This window comes from Acipenser ruthenus, chromosome 33, assembly GCF_902713425.1.
Source record: "Acipenser ruthenus chromosome 33, fAciRut3.2 maternal haplotype, whole genome shotgun sequence".
Lineage (NCBI taxonomy): Eukaryota > Metazoa > Chordata > Actinopteri > Acipenseriformes > Acipenseridae > Acipenser > Acipenser ruthenus.
The window spans coordinates 8,385,154-8,407,545 of NC_081221.1; the positions used below are offsets into that span (position 1 = coordinate 8,385,154).

General features: G+C 38.8%; 1 protein-coding gene across 1 annotated transcript; it reads right to left on the reverse strand.

Moving 5' to 3' along the window:
- Nucleotides 1–264: 264 nt before the first annotated feature.
- On the reverse strand, nucleotides 265–15,551 carry wnt9b (wingless-type MMTV integration site family, member 9B). Its single transcript, XM_034055548.3, has 4 exons — nucleotides 15,398–15,551; nucleotides 12,187–12,440; nucleotides 8,027–8,292; nucleotides 265–4,522 (listed from the first exon to the last, which is right to left on the reverse strand). The coding sequence occupies exons 1-4, from the start codon at nucleotides 15,481–15,483 to the stop codon at nucleotides 4,064–4,066; spliced, it is 1,065 nt and encodes a 354-aa protein (XP_033911439.1). The 5' UTR covers nucleotides 15,484–15,551; the 3' UTR covers nucleotides 265–4,063.
- Between the last annotated feature and the right edge of the window lie 6,841 nt (nucleotides 15,552–22,392).

Here is a 22,392-nt window from a genome sequence, read left to right on the forward strand (position 1 = left end):
GAACAACACCCCTCACAAAGAAAGCTGTCGTCAAGAAATACTGAGAAAGCCTGCAGTGCGGCAGACAGTGCAGCATTATGGGGCGCATGATAGTTTAACCCCTTTTGCAGGATCGTGTTATTAGGTGAGTATTGATTTCCAATCACTTCAAGTCTGTACCAAAAGCGTTACTAATGTTTAGAACACATGTATGTTATATGTTCGTACCATAGGTCTCCTATCTGAAAATGTGTTATGTACAAAAACACACACACACAAAGAATACAAAATGAAAGATTGTATACATTTTATTGATATCATAAACAGAAGGACATCAGTGCAAACACATTTTCACAAATGTATGAATTCATTTTTTGACATTAAATAAGAATATGAAACAAAACTATTACATAGCGCAAAAAAGTATCTACAACCCAGACAACATGTACAAATAAGAGAAAAAAGGGTTTTGTTTTCTTTAAAGCTACTCAGAATATATATATATATAGACGATAAATAACAAATACATTTTCTTCTGTCTACAAGCTGTACATGTGAGGTAGAAAAATATTAGAATTTTTGGAGATTTAATTCCCTTGGAGAGATAATTATATGAATTAAAAGAAAGCTACTGGAGAGAAGAACAAGCAGTTTTCTATATATATTATACTCGCAGCAAGCAGCACACAGACTGATACTGCATTGAGTCATCTAAAATGGAGGCTTTATGAGGCCAGTGATAATTATACTACTGGTAATAAATAAGAGGTGAGAAAGCCATGGTAGCACTCTATAAAAGAATAGAACTAGGAACGCAAGTACAGTGCTTACTACAGGTAATATGAGCTGGGTTGTTTTGTCCAGTTTTCAGACAGAAATGAAATAAAAAAATATAATATTATAGTAAACACTACTACAGTGCTACTACTACCCCACTTTATAACGCTGTTGTGGAGAGTCAGAGGTAAGAGGCCATGCTATCTGTGTTCTGCCTACAACGAGAATACAAGTGCCAGTGTAATGGCATTATGAGAATACAAGCGCCAGTGTAATGGAATTATGAGAATTAATTAATTATTTGTTTATTTAGCAGACGCCTTTATCCAAGGCGATGTACAGAGACTAGGGTGTGTGAACTATGCATCAGCTGCAGAGTCACTTACAATTACGTCTCACCCGAAAGACGGAGCACAAGGAGGTTAAGGGACTTGCTCAGGGTCACACAATGAGTCAGTGGCTTAGGTGGGATTTGAACTGGGGATCTCTTGGTTACAAGCCCTTTTCTTTAACCACTGGACCACACAGCCTCAATACAAGCGCCAGTGTAATGGCATTATGAGAATACAAGCGCCAGTGTAATGGCATTATGAGAATACAAGCGCCAGTGTAATAGCACTATGAGAATACAAGCGCCAGTGTAATGGCATTATGAGAATACAAGCGCCAGTGTAATGGCATTATGGGGCAAGTGGGGGTGCATGACAAACTCACTGCTACTTATTTTAATTTGCGTTTTCCAATAAATCTGCACATTGTGGATAGATAGATAGATAGTATTACAGTGGTATTGTACAACCTATTCCATGCAGATTATGACTTCCTTATTAAAACCCAATACAGGTTTATGTAATTTCCAGTATCATGGACAGCTTTAAACTAACTGTTGAACTTTATATGCAGTGTCTTTATAGTGAACCACCTCTGACAAGCTCAGAACACAGCCAGTCCTGGCTGGGGGAAAGCCAGAGCTGGCCATTCATGTCAGTACATTTAAATTCACTTTAACTCAGGTAACATGTTTCATATATAGTTCAGGGCGATACATAAGTGCTTCTTGTTTTGTTATTTACAGTACAGGTGCCCTTCATGATCAATAATCTCAGACTATTAAAGTGGTCAGCACTAATGAAATCATTCTATAATTCTCACTTACATTTGCTTAGTTCTCATTATGAGTATAACATTAACAACATTAGTTTAATCTGTAATATAGATAGATAGATAGTTTATTACAAGTGTTTAGAGATTATAGTGGTCTAATACCTAACAACTTTTTAAAAAGGTTGGTTAAAAATAACGAGTTCTTGAGGATACTAAAAAAATGTGTGTTACACTCATAGGCTTTGTCTTTAAAATGTACACAGACATGTGTACAAGTGTGTCAGTGTGAGTTTGGCCGAATCAGAGTGTGTATTTGTGTGTTGGTAAGATGCCAGTTGGGTTTAAGATTCAATTTTTCCCTTCTTTAGTTGAAATTTGATACCAGGTTTTGATTTCTGCTGCCAGCCATTTCTACATAAAGGTTGTGCTACTTTTTTTAAACCTAAAATCTGGTCTAAATAAATATTTTATTACAGAAGTTTAACCCCAGTTTCTGGGGTCCATGGCAAAGTCTTCATATCCACACTTATTATTAATAACTTTTGACTACATACAGCTCTGGCCAAAAGCTTTGCATCACCCTAAATAATGTACTTATTTTGCTTCATAAAGTCAGCTGAAACATGCCGAATAATGTTAAGTTAATATATTAAATTACATAAGCTTTGTAGTTTTCCATTTACAGTACTTAATGAAAAACTGACAAAAATGTATGTATTACCGGGTGCTTGGACGGTGTGTTATTAACTGGGTAGCACCACAATGGAGCAGATGTACGAGAAATATTGTGCCTTTACCTTGAATAAAACCCAAAGGTGATGTTATTTATTAATTTTGCACTAACATTTTTATGGTATGTCTGGGGGGCTTATATCTGAAAAGCAGAGTGTGCCCCTTATTGCAATGTGTGAGCAAAACATATCCAGTTTCAACACAAACACAACTCCAGTTTAATCTTCTGAATGATCTACTTACTTGTAAGTGGAGTTTAATATTCTATTATTGATCCACAAGCTTTTGCAATAGGAATGGTAGCCTTGGCCATTCGTAAGAGAATACATCTTTAAAATATTATGTATAATAAGTTCATATTTACAGTTGATTTGATAATATGGTATATCTTCTACATGCAAGATGCTTCTTATAACATGAAAGATCTTCTGCATATAACATAAAAGCAAGCCTGTGCAGAGCTGTGTGTGAAGAGGGGATTCATCTTGAGAGATCTTTGAAAGCATTGGAGAATGGGGGGACCTTTGTGGTTACAGTTTTGGGAGGTGACAAGCCTGTATCAGTGACTCAGTGTGTCCTGCTTTATGGCTTCCTACGTTTTCCCAAAGATGCACGCATTTTAGTTACCGGGTCTGGAATGCCAGCACTGTATATCCCAAAAGTAAGATGATGTACCCATCTCAATCATTAAATCCAACACTGTGCTAGCCTGTACCAGGCCTGTAGACAGACATACAGACAGATGACTCCGGACTGAACTGCAGTTTATAGAGGTCCTGAAGTCCAAGATCCTTGGTTCAGTGCCCGCTTAGTTGATATACGACACAATCCCAAGTGCTATAACCTACAGAATGCCATTGAGAGACAACATACATCCATCAGACCAGCACACAAGAGAATAGGATGCCTATTTATTTGGAGGGCAGATTCCTGTCCCTTTTCAGTCATGTCCTGTGGTTGTCATCTCCATCTTTTCTCTATTCATTGTGTTCCATCAGAAAGACACCCTGATTTGGTTTGTTGGAACATTGCAGTTACCTTCCTCTTCTAATGTCCACTCCCCCCCTCATTTCTATGGCTCTCAATTCCACGCTGTTTCCAATTTCCTCATCAATTCTCTATCAGCGTTGCCATCTCTCAATATACATGTCTCCAACCCTTCCATGTCTTTATCTTCAATTTCCCATACTCACAATATCCCCATGCCATTTCCCTTTCTTCCAAACTATATTAAATGTATTTCTACCTCTTTCCTCCTTGATCTCCTCTACCTCTCGTTCACTTTGTTTCTCTCCCCTACCGTATCCCTTTGCCCCCTCTTTTTCACTCCTCTCCTCTCTCCTCTCCAATTCTCTCTCATTGCTCCCCTATCTCCACTCCTCTGTCCTCTCCTCTCTCCCTCTTCTCCAGTTCTCTCTCATCGCTCCCCTATCTCCACTCCTCTGCCCTCTCCTCTCTCCTCTCTTCCTCCTCAGTGTTTACAAATGTACACCTCCTCTTCCTGGATGCAGGTTTGGCACTCTACATGGCAGCACCACTGGACCTGACAGTGGCAGGAGAAGGTGACGAGGCGCAGGGCAGTATTGTAACCTCGGCCGCAGCACAGGCTATCACAGGTGGTCTCCTTGGCGCAGGGTCGGCCCGCGGTGCCCGGGGAGTAGCGGGAGGGGCGGCAGAAGCTGGGCGAGTCCTCCAGGAAGACCAGGTCGGTGGCGCGGGGGGCATGGCTGGAGCGACGTGGCCCCACGAGCTCGGTTTCCCCCATGGCAGAGTTGGTGACACTCACGACCCTCACCGCCGACTCAAACTTGAACTTGAGGAGCCGGCCCGTCTCGTGGAAGGGGGAGAGTTGCTTCCAGCATGTCCGGACTGCGCAGGAGCCTGAAACACCATGACACTTACATGTGGTCTTCAAACCACTCTTCACAGCCTGCAGGGGAGGAAAAATACAACATTAGAAATGTTGCACATGAGTATTTAAGCCCAAGGTTTGTTCCCTGTTAGTAGTGATGGGTGGGTAAAGTCTACATTGATCTCACAGACTAAATATCCATAATTGATCATATATGCTCATAAACTCTTTCACTGTGATTGTTACAGGTTATGTGAACTCTAAATTAAGAGAATCACGTGTGTCGCAAGCCAGCATACATGCTACGAATGTGTTGTACGACACACCGCTCCACGACAAGCAAAATAAAGCCTGTATTTTTTATATGCCTAAGATGCGACCGGTGACACTGAAGTGACACAGAAGTGATGCGAAAAAAATAGGATAGGTTTCTAAGTTTTCAGTTTTATCACACTAGGGAACTGACCAATGAGGAACAGCTTCCCTTGCATGCCTTCAGTAAACAATGGTGAAGAAAAAAGAATTCTTGGACAGAAAAATGATAGACAGGACAATGAGGGAGAACACCTGGGAGTCCATTTCCAGGGAACTGGATATAGCTGGTGTGTATAATTTGTTTACCTTCACTGAAATAAGTATTCTGAAAAGCTATTATGCATTCTGTGTTTTCATTAGCTGTATAACAGGACTAACATACGTGTGATTTTATATATATATATAATCATAATTAAACTACATATATGTGTGTGTTTACATCTACGCGTAACTCAGTTATTATTTGTAAGATTATATTGAAAAACCTGAACCTAATTGAAATGCATTTGAACTAATTTTGTCTCATACAGACACACTGATAGTTGTTTTGTTGCATATTAATAACGTTTGTTAAAATATTTTCATAGGTGGAGGGGGTTGGCGAAGTTTGCCATGATATTGCCACTGGTGTGAAAGGTAGTGTTGCAGCGAAAATACCATTTTATCGCCAGACAAACTGCTTTGCGTCCGGTTTGTGCAGACCTTTTCGCTGCTAGAAGGACATCCATTACAAGCTGAAACTCCACTCATCTGGTTTGGCATTGTTTCTTCACACAAGCTGAAAACCCACTAAACCCCACAGAAATTCACAGCACAAACAAACAGATCAAACTCCAGGGTAATGTAAAATCCAAGTGACGCACACTTTGACTGGTCAGTTGGAAACAGGACCAAAGAAGGCAGAGGTCATGTGAGAGTCTTCAATTGCACTAATGTTTGTCTTATGTAAATGTAGCAGAGTAATGGCATACGGGTGTGCAGTTCAGGTGGCCTAGTGTGCAGTTGTCTGCATAACAGATAACAGAGCCCTTAGGCCTGGGGTGGTTACTAAGGAAATGTACCACCGCTATGGAATTATGGGAAATTGGCGCCTTAGGGTTGATGACCTTTGACCTCAGCGCATTGGGAGAATTTATGAGGACAGAGAGGCTGCCAGGGGGCCTGACATTATAATATATAACTATATATAAAAAATAATAATACAACAAAGTTATGAAAACATAGCTCACAGCTCTAAATCAAGGCCTTTCATTTCCTCTGGAGTTTGAAGCAAGCTTTATCTTGTCTGTGAACACCTGGCCCTGCAGTTTGAAAATGCTCTCCTGGGCAGAGACGTTGATTCAGTCTCTCCAGAATTTCCGGAGAGAAGCTTACCGTAGGTATTGCTCAAGCGCCCGGTAACCATGGCAATGCTGAACCCAAAGGAATTTATAGATTTGTGGATGTCAACTTCCCAGCACTGTGACCTTGGGTAGATATTATCTGAGCTGCAGTGGAACTAACGCTGATTAAATCTACTTCATAACAGCACCCCAAACAGTACTGTTATTACAAGACAACGCCTCACAGACGTCCCTGCCCGAATTCCCTTTTCAAAAACAACATGAAGATGAAGAACAAACAGCCAGTACATTGGAACAATTAGCTGCAGTTAGGTATTAAATGGATATATTGTAGCCAAGTTAACTCAGGTCTCTCATTGGGGTAACAACACACCACACCACAACAAAATAAATAAAACATGCATTTTTGATACAAGCTGTTCACACTGCCTGTGATGAGACGTGCGACACTGAAGCGATGCAAAAAAAATAAAATAACAGGATTGGTGTCTATTTTTGCAATTTCTGTCATGCGCACTTAGGGAACTGACCAATGAGGAATAGCTTCCTTTGCGTGCCTTCAGTAAACAATGGTGAAGAAAAGATAATATAGATGGATATAGCTGGTGTGTATGATTCGCTTACCTTTACTAAAATAAGTATTTTGAAAAGTTATCATGAATTCTACATTTTTATTTGCTGTTAAACAGGGCTGTCATACGTGTGATTTTTTCCAGCTGATGATACAATCAGAGGAGAGGCATCTATCACATCGCTCATGCCTGTCACCACCGGTGAAAGGTAATGTCGCAGCAAAGGTAGCATTTTATTGCAGGACAAATCACATCGTGCCCAGTGTGTGGAGACCTTAAGTCTAAACCCCATCATTTTACTACAGCTCATAATTTTTTCTGTGCAGCTGATATGAGGACCTAGGCGTTTACTTCAAGGTTTACTCCAGTCTTTAATTTCTATAATTTTTTAAAGGAGACAATTCCATGTTAATGTTCCAAATTAAAAAAACAAACAACTCGAGAGTGCATAAAATGAGGTATTCCTTTACACAGCATCAAACCCTTTCCAAGAGGACAGTCTATTGATAGGCTGTCGAATTGCCCTGTGTTAAATTCTCCAGGAACATAATCTGTTGTACCGAATAATCACTTATACATTGGTATGATATTTGGTCTGTGAGGCACATGAGAAAAATGTTTTTAATGTTAACGAGAGTCTTGGTTTTAACTTTTGAGAACAGTTATGTCCTAACTTGTGTCGTTGTGTCTTTCTATATCAGGACACACTCATGGACTGGACTACTACCCAACCAGCTTCATACATCCATGTACAGAGGCAGGTGGACTGTTTATGTTTAACTCTTTAAACACTGCAGCCCTAGGAAAGATTTACTCCATTCCTGCTGTGAAGCCCATCACTCACTGACGTGCTGTGAGGTGAACTATACCCACCCGATTTTCCTCCCTAATCCTGTGGGAGTCCGAAGGCCAATGCATCGCTCCCTGTGGGCCCCCAGACAATATTAGCAACTTTCGAATCACACTTAGATACCTGCCCCTGCAATCCAAGTGGCAGTGATTTTACTGGGTGAGCCATTGAGACCCCAGCGTCCTGCAATTGTTGATTGACTCCACCTCAAGTAGTGAGAACTATAAAGCACTCAATGTTGCTAAATTAAGAAATACTAAAAGAAAATGAATTATATTCAGTGACAAACATTTTGATAAAAAGGATTTTTCAACATCTAAAATGTTGAGTTTTGGTTCACATACAGATATCACTTTGTGATGTGGATTCCACCCCAAGTGGTAAAGTGTGAAGGATCCCTAATGGTCCTTTTAAAAGAAATGTGTGTATATTGAAAAAGTGTTCCAGTCCGGGGTTCAAGGTGAGTGTATTACCCCATAGTGGCCCTGGCATGCACACTTACCAGGGTGCCCACGTTGGAGTTGTGTGCATCGACTCGCGCCCGCAGGTCCTTGCTGGTCTTTCTCTGCCCCAGGAATTTCTTGAGGAACTTGGTGCTGTATTTGAGGTTGTCCCCGCAGAGCCCCCACTGCCAGGCCTCGCGGTTCTCCAGGTCAGGGGAGTCATCGCAGGTGCAACGCTCCATGCGGCCCGAGCTGCAGGCCTTTGCCAGCGAGTGAGAGAGCGCTGCCGCGGACACGGCATATAGGAAAGCGGTCTCCTTGAATCCTGTGCACGACAAACACTGCTGTCAGATCACTCTGGGAGGCATTCTCCCTTGACATGATAGAACAGTATTAAGAACATAAGAAAGTTTACAAACTAGAGGAGGCCATTCAGCCCATCTTGCTCGTTTGGTTGTTAGTAGCTTATTGATCACAGAATCTCATCAAGCAGCTTCTTGAAGGATCCCAGGGTGTCAGCTTCAACAACATTACTGGGGAGTTGGTTCCAGACCCTCACAATTCTCTGTGTAAAAAAATGCCTCCTATTTTCTGTTCTGAATGCCCCTTTATCTAATCTCCATTTGTGACCCCTGGTCCTTGTTTCTTTTTTCAGGTCAAAAAAGTCCCCTGGGTCAGCATTGTATATACCTTTTAGGATTTTGAATGCTTGAATCGGATCGCTGCATAGTCTTCTTTGTTCAAGACTGAATAGATTCAATTCTTTTAGCCTGTCTGCATACGACATGCCTTTTAAACCTGGGATAATTCTGGTTGCTCTTCTTTGCACTCTTTCTAGAGCAGCAATATCCTTTTTGTAACAAGGTGACCAGAACTGAACACAATATTCTAGGTGAGGTCTTACTAATGCATTGTAAAGTTTTAACATTACTTCCCTTGATTTAAATTCAACACTTCTCACAATATATCCGAGCATCTTGCTGGCCTTTTTTATAGCTTCCCCACATTGTCTAGATGAAGACATTTCTGAGTCAACATAAACTCCTAGGTCTTTTTCATAGTTCCCTTCTTCAATTTTAGTATCTCCCATATGATATTTATAATGGACATTTTTATTGCCTGCATGCAATACTTTACACTTTTCTCTATTAGATGTCATTTGCCATGTGTCTGCCCAGTTCTGAATGCTGTCTAGATCATTTTGAATGACCTTTGCTGCTGCAACAGTGTTTGCTACTCCTTCTATTTTTGTGTCGTCTGCAAATTTAACAAGTTTGCTTACTATACCAGATTCTAAATCATTAATGTAGATTAGGAATAGCAGAGGACCTTACACTGATCCCTGTGGTACACCACTGGTTACCTGGCGCCATTTTGAGGTTTCTCCTCTAATCAGTACTTTCTGTTTTCTACATGTTATCCACTCTCTAATCCATGTGCATGCATTTCCTTGAATCCCTATTGCGTTCAGTTTGAGAATTAATCTTTTATGCGGGACTTTGTCAAAAGTTTTCTGGAAATCTAAATAAACCATGTCGTATGCTTTGCAATTATCCATTGTTAATGTTGCATCCTCAAAAAAGTCACGCAGGTTAGTTAGTTATTGAGTCAGTGTTTGGGAAGTTACTATTAAAAAGTAATCCATTACAGGTACAAGTCAAAAATGAAATTTGATCATAATTACTGATTTTAAATACTCAACTAAAATGGAAATTTTTAGAACCCAGAAATCTTTTGATCGGCTTGGAGTTGTCTTGCGAATGACCCGATCGCGATGGAGAAAATTCACTTTACCCGAAGCCGATCTGAAGAAGATCCTATTTTGTACTTTTGAAATGCAAATAAATAAATAATAAATCGGATGGTTTGATAATTTTTTTTAAAAACATATGTCTGCAAAGTATTTCCAAATAGTTTAACACAATTGGGGCTACCCTGGAAAATAATTCTAACTAGTCTCGCTTTTCATACAGGATCGTCTTCAGTTTCATACAATATTAATAAATAAATAAATAAATCAGATGGTTTGATAATTTTATTTTAAAGCATACGCATGCAATGTAGTTATTAGCACATTAAGTTTATTTATTTATTTATTTATTTATTTATTTATTTATTTATTTATTATTTCCAGAGTAGTATATTTGAAACATGTTGGGCTACCCGAGAATACACTTTTACAACATTCGCAAGACGAAAAGTGATCTAAAAATGTCAATTAACCCATATTAAACATATATAAATAACATATTGGTGTACGTTATTTTTCAGAGTAGCGGTACCCAATTGCAAGCTCATGACAGCGACACTGGTCAAACAAGCGCTTCATCTTGTATATTTATAAATAACCAGTTCACACAAACAGCTAATGAAACAATTTGCAAATGCCTACAAACTGAAAAAACAAACATTACTTCAGTAGTTATCCAAACACATCAAACGAAAGCAACAGAAACGATGACTAATAGCCAAGGTACAGTATTTATTTTTTCATTATTTATACATTTGTGTCAATAATAATAATAATAATAATAATAATAATAATAATAATAATAATAATAATAATAATAATTATTATTATTATTATTATTATTATTATTATTATTATTATTATAGCTAATGTAAGGATTACTGCCCACATTGCCAAACAGGTAACACAGCAACAACAACCCATGATGTCCTACTGAACACAAAAGCCAGAGCATTTGCAGTTTTGTTATTTTCTAATCGCTCTTCTGTTAGTGATCAGAGGACACACCCGTGATCTCAAACCTGAGTGCACTAGAGCTGACATGTTGAAAAGACCTTTGAAACGTATAAGTGTAGAAAGTTGTCAGGATGTTAACAATGAAAAGAAATATGACAGGTGCGTTATTTAAACAGTTGTAGCAACACGTGGGGACGGGTAACGCTATATTTTTAGGAACTCTGCTACTTACTGTTTAAGGTGCTATACCATCTCTGCAATCTATTCGATATTTCTAGTTAGTTTTTGTGAGAGCTAGCGCATTAACAGCCTTCGGTTATTATGCTATGTCGGTCAGAAATAAACAGATCTAAGATAAATCACTGAACACCCATACAAGGTATTGAAGATGGTATAAATACTTTAATCTTTTGTAAGTCTGTAAGGAGTAGGCCTATGTGAATCAGTGTTGTTGTTTTTTTTATTATCCATTAAAGCCATCACAGGGGAATATTTAGATCTAATTAATTACTATTGTGTCTACAAAAGAATTGCTCAAGATCAAAGGCAGATATCTCAACGCCCTTTTCCTCTGGGAACGGAGCGCCTTTCCGAGCTAAAAATAGTTCCCCGGACAGACCCCAGTCTGGATGTGGTTTCTGATAGTCTGCTACAGTGATGGCTACTGTAGCTACTCTACAGTGTATCTCTTTACTCTGCCGTTTTTAGTCATGTCACCAGCATTTATCTTTTCACTAGCAAACCACCGCTAAAGCTCATTTATAAAAAGCTTTGTGTTCTCTGTTTTTAAAGTTAAACATGATATTGTACAGTTTCTTCGATATACTGGTCTCTACGAAGAGAGAATCTAGAACTGAATCTATTTAGCATAGAACAAAGAAGATTTAGGCGGGACACAATTCAGTCCTTTCAAATCTAAAAAGGGGTTGACACATTTAACCCCAAACCAATACTTTAAGCGCAGCACAGAAACTAGGACCAGAGCAGAGGACACAGTTGGAAATGAAGTGGCGATAGATTTAGGATAGAGGAAGAGAGTGGTGAAAGTAAATATGTAATGATTGTACCTTGTCATGATGTTGACAAAGAATTACTTGGATCCTTTAAAACCCAACTTGACAAAGTTTTGACATCAATCAGCTAGGAGCTTAAATGTACCGAATGGGCTCCACTAAATGAACTGTGTCTATCTATTCTTCTTTCATGTCAATCTCACAAGCCTGTTACAATCCTCCAATAGAAATGTAGTAATTTTCTGACAAAGTATTCAGAAGGAATCAATGCGCCATACAGGAAGGAGGGACATTGCCGAACTGCACTGGGAACGTTATTTTAAAAAAATCAAATCACGGGGAAAGGGGTCAAGTAACCATTTCCAGTATTTTTCTGGTGTTTATTGGATATAGACCGATTTCATTTATTTTGTATCGGGGGTGTTTTCTATCGGTTAAAACCGATACACTTAGCGGCGCTACACGCAAGAAGTATGCAGTCATGTTATCACATTCTCACCTCGTTTAAGCAGGCTCCCGCGGCCGTCCAGGCTGCAGTTCCAGCGCTCGTTCCTGAACTGGTAGTGACACTCGAGCAGACTGAGACGCACCGAGTCCCGCAGTGTGTCCGCCAGCCCCGGCTCTCTCTGACACAGACGCTTCTGCTTGCGGGTCAGCTTGAGCTGCTCACACTGCTTCAGGTGAGCGCGGCCCGACTGCACGTCTCCAGCGAGGGGCGCAGGCAGCAACGCCACGGGCTCCTTTGCTGTCAGCCTGTGGGTGGGAGGGGGAGGACTGTTAATTCGGGGGACCACCGGCCAAACAATTCAATACAAGAACTTATGAAACAAGAAGAGGCCATTTGCATTACCAGCAATTGAATGACAATGGATTTGTAGTATAGACGGCACAATAAATTCAACATAATCCAGTGCATTAACCCTTAGGGATGCCAAATATCAAGAATCAAGATGTGGAACCTCTTCAGTAACTATATAGCACAGGTATATTATGTTTTAAATAATACTGGTACACTTAACACTTAAAATGGATGGCAGCTCAAAGCTTTGCACACCTTGTAAGAAGTGCCATATTGCTCCAATGCTCAGGTAAAAATTGTGTGACCCCACAACACGATTGAGTGTCCTGTAAGAAATATTTTAGGACTGCCCTCACTTCAATGTGAAAGCAGCCCGGAACCTACACGATTTGTATCTCATCGCAAGTGCATTTAACCTTTATGTTTAATCAACCTCTTTCCTTATCATCTGCACTGGTCATTTTCAGCGTGCCTGTAAGCACAGGGTATCTGTACGTGAGCACAGGCATATGCTTGTTTTTCTGTGACAAAGTTGAAACAGAAGAAATATCAAACCACAAATTAAACACCTATAATAATGCTGTGAACAAATATCCCCAAATTCACCTATCTGTGAACAAAGACAAGCATTTATTTTCATGTGCTTATATTCGCATAATTCAGTAAGGCTGAGGTCTCCATGTCGTTAAAAGGCGCACCGTTCTTTTTTCTTCAGTCTTATATGCACTTGGAGGTGGGAGTGTAAAATATAAATGCAATGTACTTCTTCTCAGAAACAAACAGTAATCTTCCTTTAGAAAAAAACGAAATACAAGAGATTGACCAAAAATTTGAACCCCTGCCATGTATAGATCATATTTTTTGTATGGATGGGCTGATGGTAAATGTGCAATATATTTTCGTTACATTTATAGGCATGTATCATTTTAGGTAGGGTCTAGTAGGTTACATTGCTGCCTTTTGAGTTATAACCATAATTCGACAGTGGATTCATTTTGCAATTTGGTATTAATTTCAGAATTTATCCTGTCTTCTTTTTTATTCTTATTAAAAAATCTATGCTGATTTTTTTTCAGATTTCTTAAAGCGCTATTATTTTGTTTTAGATTTTTTTAAATGTTTAATGTTATGACGTTTATATGTACATAGATTTCAAATAAAATAACGAGTAAATAAATGCACAAAAGAAAAACGGTTTATTCATTTGAGAAGTAATTTATGTCTGTAATTGCCATGGTTATTGTGGAAAAATATATATAATTTATATAGTTGCGTGACACGTTTTATTAGGAACAGTTATGTCTATGGTTTATATTTCCTGAATTGTTGATTGTACACACTTATTGTATACATAATGAGATTAATGCGGTTCTCCTATTTGGGCCAAAAGAGTTCATATTTCGGGTTCTTTCTTTCTTTCTTTCTTTCTTTCTTTAAAAATAATGTCGGGAATCTATGCGCTAGTTTGGTTCATTAGTTATTCAGACGCGGAATATATAATGATCTACTCTACTCTAAACAAAACTAGCCCATACAAGGTATAGAAAAATGCTACCACTTGAAATCAGTAAGCGTTTCAGACAAATATATGTCGAGAGAGAGAGAGAGAGAGAGAGAGAGAGAGAGAGAGAGAGAGAGAGATATTGATTCATTGAAATCATCTAAATATGCATGTTTTTTTTAGCCTATAAAGTTTCGGAACAGCGTGCGCCTGTAAATAACTGTCTGGGATGCTAATACTGTAACTCTATTGTAATTTTAATGTGGATAACGACATTGCTTCTGGCTGCCAGAATAATGAACGGCAATGATCATTCATATATAATGCACACACATATTTATATTGGTAAATGTCAGTACATTTGCCAGTAGCCTATATTATATATGTTCAATGACAATTTACATTTACTACAAACAACCGGTTAAGATTATACTGTTACATTGTCCTGCAGTTTTACAGATTTTCCGAACAGTGTACATATATATAACGGATTAACAGATGGAAAAATGCAACTTTTCCACCGAAAATGAAACCTCTTTCCAAAGACGGCACCTATATCTTACATTCCAACACGCAGCTTTTAAAAGTGGTGTCCAGTTTGTACGGATTTGTATCCAGTCACTCGAATGCGTATCACGTCAATGTACGGGATACTTAATGTCTTCCTAACAAAACAACTTACATGTGTTATTACTTTTTAAGAAACAAACAAAAGACCAAGCAAACAAGCCAGGCAAACTACCAAGCAAACAACAAGAACAACATACTACTACTACTACTACTACTACTACTACTACTAATAATAATAATCATAATAATACAATCTTAAGCATCTAAAACCACATGGCTTTATCATTTGCTTTAAGTTCTTCTGACAAACAGGGTACTCGGGTATTATGATACAATTTCCACACCACATGCGCATAAAGTATTCATTATCAATACAATGTACTTGGGTATGTCCAGACTTATTTGACCTCTGTCAGATATTCAATGTTTTTGTAATGTTTAGTTTGTAAAGCATCTTAGTTTGCGAAACGAAACATGAAGTGTTAGAGAACAAGCGAGAAAGAAGCAAGGTGCATGTGGCTTTTAAAGGAACTCTGTTTTTCGACATTGATTAATATACTGTTCCCAAAGACTGATTCATGTGCACTGGGTATAAATGATTTGAGATGTGTATCTATCGGTTTCATGCAAGTGTCTTTTATTTTATTTATTTATTAAAAAATCTAACTGGAGAGGTGCTAACATTGCAACACAATTCTTAAAAAGAACAATTGTGTTTTAACCTGTAGCCCATTAATCAACCAAGACTTCAACCAAAGAGTTTTAGCAAATTCCGCAAATCCTATTTTAAACGTGTTGGACATATACAGATAATGCAATGAATAAAAAAATCACCCTGACCCGAAATAAGCCGCTGTGTGTAAGAAGATGATGCAGAAGGCAGTAAGCCTGAGAAGGCAGGCAGTCCACGGGAGCCTGGGGCACATGTTTTCGGGTCAGTGCAGCTCTTCATCTCGGTGCCCCTCCGCAGAGAAATACCGGCCACTCCGTTACAGCATCCCTCTTAAAGGAGCCGGCACCTAAATCACAAGGGGCAGGGGCGCTCCCTGAGAGGACACGACCCCTAGGGACGGACTCGCACTGTGATTGGCTGAGGCCAGACCCATTGAAACTCCCTTTAGGCGGGGCTATGAAACAGCACAGGTAAATCTCCCTGAGGGCACATTTGAACTAAACAGAAGAACTGGACCCAGGAATAGGGTTTCCATACTGCACATTCCAGCTTTGCGGTCCTTGCTTCACCTGGAAGTTGAACTTTTCCTTTGGTGCACTACACAAAACACACCATCAAGCCACAAAGAGTTGGTGCATTATAATTCCTAATAAGCGTGTAAGTCAGAGAAATGACTCACATAAGTTAAACAAATGGGAAGAATGTGTGATTGTCCAGCGCTTACAAATAGTTAAAATACCCCAACGTCTGTCCCCCGTCCCTCTGTCCCCGTACCCAGTCCCATATAGACTCGCCTTTCTATTGCACCCCATCCTTTATTATTATTATTTATTTCTTAGCAGACGCCCTTATCCAGAGCGACTTACAACTGTTACAAGATATCACATTATACAGATATTACATTATTTTACATACAATTACCCATTTATACAGTTGGGTTTTTACTGGAGCAATCTAGATAAAGTACCTTGCTCAAGGGTACAGCAGCAGTGTCCCCCGCTGGGGATTGAACCCTCAACCCTCCGGTCAAGAGTCCAGAGCCCTAACCACTACTCCACACTGCTGCCCTATAATCCTTCCTCTATAATGAAGCTACTCCTGTCTTCCCGTACTTGCCAGTTCTTGGGGTCACTCAATGCACGACAAACATGCCCCAACATGCCTTGGGAGACACCCTCCTTGAAGCGAGGGAGCAGTTCCGACTAAAAAAAAGCGTCATTTTTTCCAAATGTTTTGTTCTACACATTCTAAGGGGAAAGCTGGGACACTGTCGTTGTCCTGGTGGCGTTCAAGAGCACTTGCGTCTTAACGTGTAGCCCTCTATAAGAAAAATAAGAAAAGGAATAGCACACAGGAAGTGTGTAGCCCACACCGTTGCAACCAAAACTTGCGTTTATGCACTTTTTTGTAATTTAAATGCAGACCGACGTGTTTAATTACATTAACAACCTGATTTTCAGAAAAGGTAAAGAGAAAAACAGGTACACAATACACCTTTGCGACACCATATAGGTGGCAAACTCTATTTTCGAAAGTCCTGTAGTCAGTTGCGCAATGGCATTTCAGGGTGTGCGCGTTATGAAAATGCACTCGCATTACAGGTTGTTAAGCAATTGAAGCCCGTAATTAGTTCTATTTTGTAAACAACGTCTTTTTTTTCAAAAAGTACACCTAAATATACTCACTAATCAAGACACGGCCTTAATTTAATCGTGTCTTATTTAATCTGCGACCGCAGGCAGGGCTACTGAGCTGTAATAAACAATGGACTATATCGAAGCGCTTCCAATTCTCGACTGCAGTACGAGAGGCAAGGTAGGCGGAAAAAACGACCCTACCCTAAACGTAGATACAGCTTGGATATAGGTAGGCTGCTATAACAGAGCTGTGTGATCTGCTGAAGTCTGATTTAGAATCACAAACAGCCCGTAGCCACGCTATTCCTGTACCTGTAAGGTTACAGTAGCCATTACATGCAACGGGTGCAGTCTAGGCAACAGCTGGGGACAGATCAGGCATCTGTCACTTCTATGGCTGATGTCACAGATGCACTTTTCCGTAGAGCAAGGGAGTATGTACTATTTCCAGTTGAGGATGTGGAACAAAATAGAACCAAACACAAATATTGTCAGTTGTCTGGCTTCCCAAACGTGATCGGTGTAATAGGTTGCACACATGTTGCAATATCCCCAGATTCAAGGAATGCAAACATCATAATTCTTTAACTGTGCAAGTTTCATGTGATGCTCAATGTATTATCACGGATGTAGTTGCTAAGTACCCTGGCTCATGCCACGACTTATTTATCGTGGTGAACAGTGCCTTGTTCAGAAAATTCGAACAGGGGCTTTATAAGTGGAGGCTGGCTAATTTTAGAATATATTAAATACATAATTAGCATATGACTATTCGAAAACATATGTAACAAACGCATATTAATGTTTAACATTTTTATTATGATTTTTCATAAACATACACAAACATTCAGATATTGCATGTAAAGAATATTAATATGAATATTGCATCAGAGAATACATTGTAATATTGAAATAAATGAAGGGTTTTTCTTTTCTATAGGCACGCTGTATTCTTCTTCTTCTTCTTCTTCTTCTTCTTCTTCTTCTTCTTCTTCTTCTTCTTTAGTCTTTAGCAGACGCTTTATCCAAAACAACTTACAGAGACTGGGGGTGCACAATAACTGCTGTTGAATCTATTCAGTCTTGAACAATGTAGACTACGCGGCGATCTGATTCAAACATTAAAAATCCTAAAAAGTATAGACAATGTCAACCCAGGGGACTTTTTTTTTTTTTTTTTTTTTTACCTGAAAAAAGAAACAAGGACCGGGGGTCACAAATGGAGATTTGATAAAGGGGCATTCAGAACAGAAAATAGGAGGCACTTTTTTACACAGAGAATTGTGAGGGTCTGGAACCAACTCCCCAGTAATGTTGTTGAAGCAGACACCATGGGATCCTTCAAGAAGCTGCTTGATGAGATTCTGGGATCAATAAGCTACTAACAACCAAACGAGCAAGATGGGCTGAATGGCCTCCTCTCGTTTGTAAACTTTCTTATGTTCTTATATTCTGCACTTTAGGTCCCATATCTTTTTTGCACTTCGTTATTTGACCGTTTTATGGAAGAAGTTGCGTTGGTTATTTCCTTCCGTATTTTAAATTTAGCAGTGCCTCCGGACCTTTGCCGAAATGAACAGTTTTATGTGCTAAAATCCCATCGAGCAAAAGCATGTGCGCTGCCTCGTTGTTTTCCAGTTAAATGGAGGTCCGGACGATTGAAATATGACTAATTAGCTTGTTAAGGAACCGGAAAATCAATCGCCGTTTCAATTGAATCTAAGCAGAAGTCGCAAAAGGGTTTGCGAGTAGGAGCAATGAACCTCCCTGTATTGAAAATAAAGACGTATGATTAGGTTGCAAAAAACTCTCTATTAAAATGCTCCTTCTGAAAACCAGGCCCTAAGTATTCAAATACATTCTACACACCGCAATCGTATCTTTCTGTTTTGATTCCAGTTGTGCATAAATCGATACGTAGCGCAGGGAGCACAATTACAGTCTGGGATTAAAGTGATTTTAAACAGGAAATGGTAATACAGTGTTTTCCATCAAAGAATACGCCAAGGTCCATGAAAGATTTTTGAAAATATAAAGAGAAAAAAAAACAGACTTCGTGACATTGGCAGGTGTCCATTGACCCGTTCGCGTCTGGGACTCAGTGATATTCGGGCGCTTTGATGTTTAGTTACACAATGTTTTCTTATCAACATTTGCTACCTTAAGAATATGAGCGTACGTCTATTTGCGTACGGTATTTATTGTATTGCTTTGTAATAACACGCTGGATCTTGCATGCTACAGTGGATTATTATCTTTGTGTAATACAAGTCAAACATTTTGAAAATGGGAAAACACATGAGATAAGATTGGAGTATTTGCTGGCACCATATCGGTTAAAAAAATAATAAAATGTGCGCTTACAAATGATTACGCTCATAAATCTACTGTAGGTTTTAGGGTGCATTGGTGTAAAGGTTTGGTATACAAATGTGCAACTGTACCTGTTCGTTCCTCAGTCATTGAATTAATCCCTATACAAATGTAAAGCTAATTTTATACGCCTCACACGCCTTCACTGTGAAACAAACAAGAACATGTGTAAGAACCAAAGCCCACATGCGTGCATGCAGTTTACTCATATACTGAAAAATAAGAAGTATTTAGATCATTTTTTACGTACATTCGGTTATAAAAGTTTCCCATAGTGAAAGCATAGCAAGTGTTATAAAGTTTAGTGAATGCATGGTAAAACACGATCAAAAAAAAAAAGTAAATGCCATATCGTATAACTATGGCAACAATACGGGGAAATCACCCTTCAAAAGTACTATGCTAAACTTGTATATGCTGCGCTGTCGCTTTTAGAAATTGGATAGGAAGCCTAAACACGAGGGATCCACCACGCAACAATTGTAATTAAGAATCGTAATTAAATTGTATTTAAAAACAAATCACTTCTATAGAGTTTCATCCAGTCACAATGTTACTGTTCGGGTATCATATTCAAATAGTAATAATGACGTAATGTTTTTGTATTCATATAAACAATAATACTATTAATTTACATATTGAGCACTTGTTTTTATTTAAAATTCCTGTGTTTCCAGCATTCTTCTATAGATGAACCTTCTTGTGCGTCATCAGAGACCACACATTCTTGGCTGTCCAGTTTGTTAACATAAGGGATTTTAACTGCAGGCACACAACCCACTTTTCTTAATCACGTTTTACATGTTTTTAGTAGATTTTTTTTCTAGAACTGGACAAAAACTCCATTAGTAGAGTAGACGTTTCTCTTTCAATATTTGTCCTGTAAAGTTTTATCTAATTTAACCTCTGAATCTGAAGGGTTTAGTCAACACTATTCTAAGTGCATTGTATCCCAGAAAGAAGAAAGGAATCTGCTAAGCAGGTAGAACATAAGAACATAAGAAAGTTTACAGACGAGAGGAGGCCATTCAGCCCATCTTGCTCGTTTGGTTGTTAGTAGCTTATTGATCCCAGAATCTCATCAAGCAGCTTCTTGAAGGATCCCAGGGTGTCAGCTTCAACAACATTACTGGGGAGTTGGTTCCAGACCCTCACAATTCTCTGTGTAAAAAAGTGCCTCCTATTTTCTGTTCTGAATGCCACTTTATCTAATCTCCATTTGTGACCCCTGGTCCTTGTCTCTTTTTTAGGTGAAAAAAAGTCCCCTGGGTCGACATTGTCTATACCATTTAGGATTTTTAATGTTTGACTCAGATCACCGCGTAGTCTTCTTTGTTCAAGACTGAATAGATTCAATTATTTTAGTGTGGATATAGAGCCCATAATGGTCTACCAGAGAAACCCAGAAGCACTATTGCATTATCTAAAATGATCTAAAAACGTGTTTGTAATATTTAAGTGTAAGTGCTGCATTGTATATTGTGAGTGTGAATGTATATTGTGATATTTAATATGAGAAATGGAACTGGACCCCTCTGTAAACAAGATGCTGTATCTTAAGTGTCAAATTCTGCTATTTTGATTACTTCAAGAAAACTAGACTAGTGAAGTGTTCCCCTGAGAAAAAAAAAGTGTTTTCTAAAAATTGAACAGTGTTCTGAGATTATCTTTGCTGTTTGTTAACGTTATCGTTCTGTAATTATTAGCAGTGCTACTTAGCATTGCCAGATGTGAAAGCTGAGTGCAGTTCCCACACCCCTCCCAGTGTGATGGAAAGTGTGAGACTGAGATATGGGATGCCAGTTAAATACACTGCTAACAATCCCTTACGGGGCAGGTCACAGCACCACCCAGTGGATTTGTAGCAAACTACATGTAAAGCTTGAACAATTCCCCAAAGAAGCAGATGACCAGTATGATCCTGTAAACTGAATAATGCTATTTGTCAGAAAGGACAAGGGTCTTAAAGATGGAGATTTTGCATATAAGTGACATCCAAAAAAGATACATTATCCACGGAAGTTGTTTCACCTTTAATGGAACAACTCGAGTATATTTGCACACATGAACTTGTCTGTGCAATTTTGCTCATTTAAAGGCCATTTTTCCTACTTCACAACCATTTTTAATGTGAGTGCTGTCATTAAACAATATGTATCCCAGTTTATCATGGTCACCAGCATACTAAACTCACATTGAAATGGATACAAGGTAGCAAAAATAACCGTAAAATTAGCAAAACTGCACTTTTGTACGCAGTTGTCTGTAATAAATGTCCTTTGTTTCATATCCTACTCTGTTGTGGTGTGGGTTAACAATTAAATGGAAATTTTATAAATAAACCCTGGATAGTGTCAACATTTTGTACAATATGTGCAAACTACACTATAAGTCATATGGTTTATAAAGCAAGACTATAAAAATATTAAATATTAAAAGATAACCAAAGCTTTAGAATCCATTCGCTTCTCGGTTATTTCAAGATGCATGCAATTTTGTTCATTTTAGGTCATTTTTCGTTCTTTTTTAAATTTGAGCACCAGCTTTAAAAACTTGAGTATGTTTTTTCTAGGATTACGAGATGTGATTAAAAGATATCATTGTTTAAAGATAGCACTCACATTAAAAATTGATGAAAAGCAGTAACCTTATAATTAGCAAAAATGAACAAGTGGGCCTGCACAGGATTTAACATTCACTTTTGTAAACTGGTTGTCAAGTTTTTAGGTGCTAATAAGTGCTTGGTTAAAAAGTGTAAGTTTATGGAAGAGTAGGAGCCTAATGAAATAGTATCTCTGAATATATGGTAGGAGTACCTAAATATTTTTGCTGGTCATTTTTTTTTTTTTTTTTTAATTTAGTCATCGCCAATGGTTTTTACCCCGGTTTTCTCCCCAATTAGGAATGCCCAATTATTATTTTTATCCCAGTTCACCGCTGCAACCCCCTGGCAACTTGGCAAACGGAGGCTGAAACACTCGTCCTCCGAAACGTGTTCCTGACAATCCATCATTTTTTGCACTGCGGATCCACAGCGAAGCCACCAGACCTATAGTGCCGGACAACACAGATCTGAATGGCTCCACTGCAGACCCGCAGGTGCCCAGTCAGCCAAAGGGGTCTCTGGTACTGAACAATTGAAAACCCAAACA

Coding starts and splice junctions, on each gene's coding strand:
- wnt9b (XM_034055548.3), bottom strand. CDS start 15,483: ATGTGCCCCAGGCTCCCGTGGACTGCCTGCCTTCTCAGGCTTACTGCC. Junction 12,441..15,397: donor CACACAGCGGCTTATTTCGG/GTCAGGGTGATT, acceptor TCCCACCCACAG/GCTGACAGCAAAGGAGCCCG. Junction 4,523..8,026: donor ACTCCAACGTGGGCACCCTG/GTAAGTGTGCAT, acceptor CCTCCCCTGCAG/GCTGTGAAGAGTGGTTTGAA.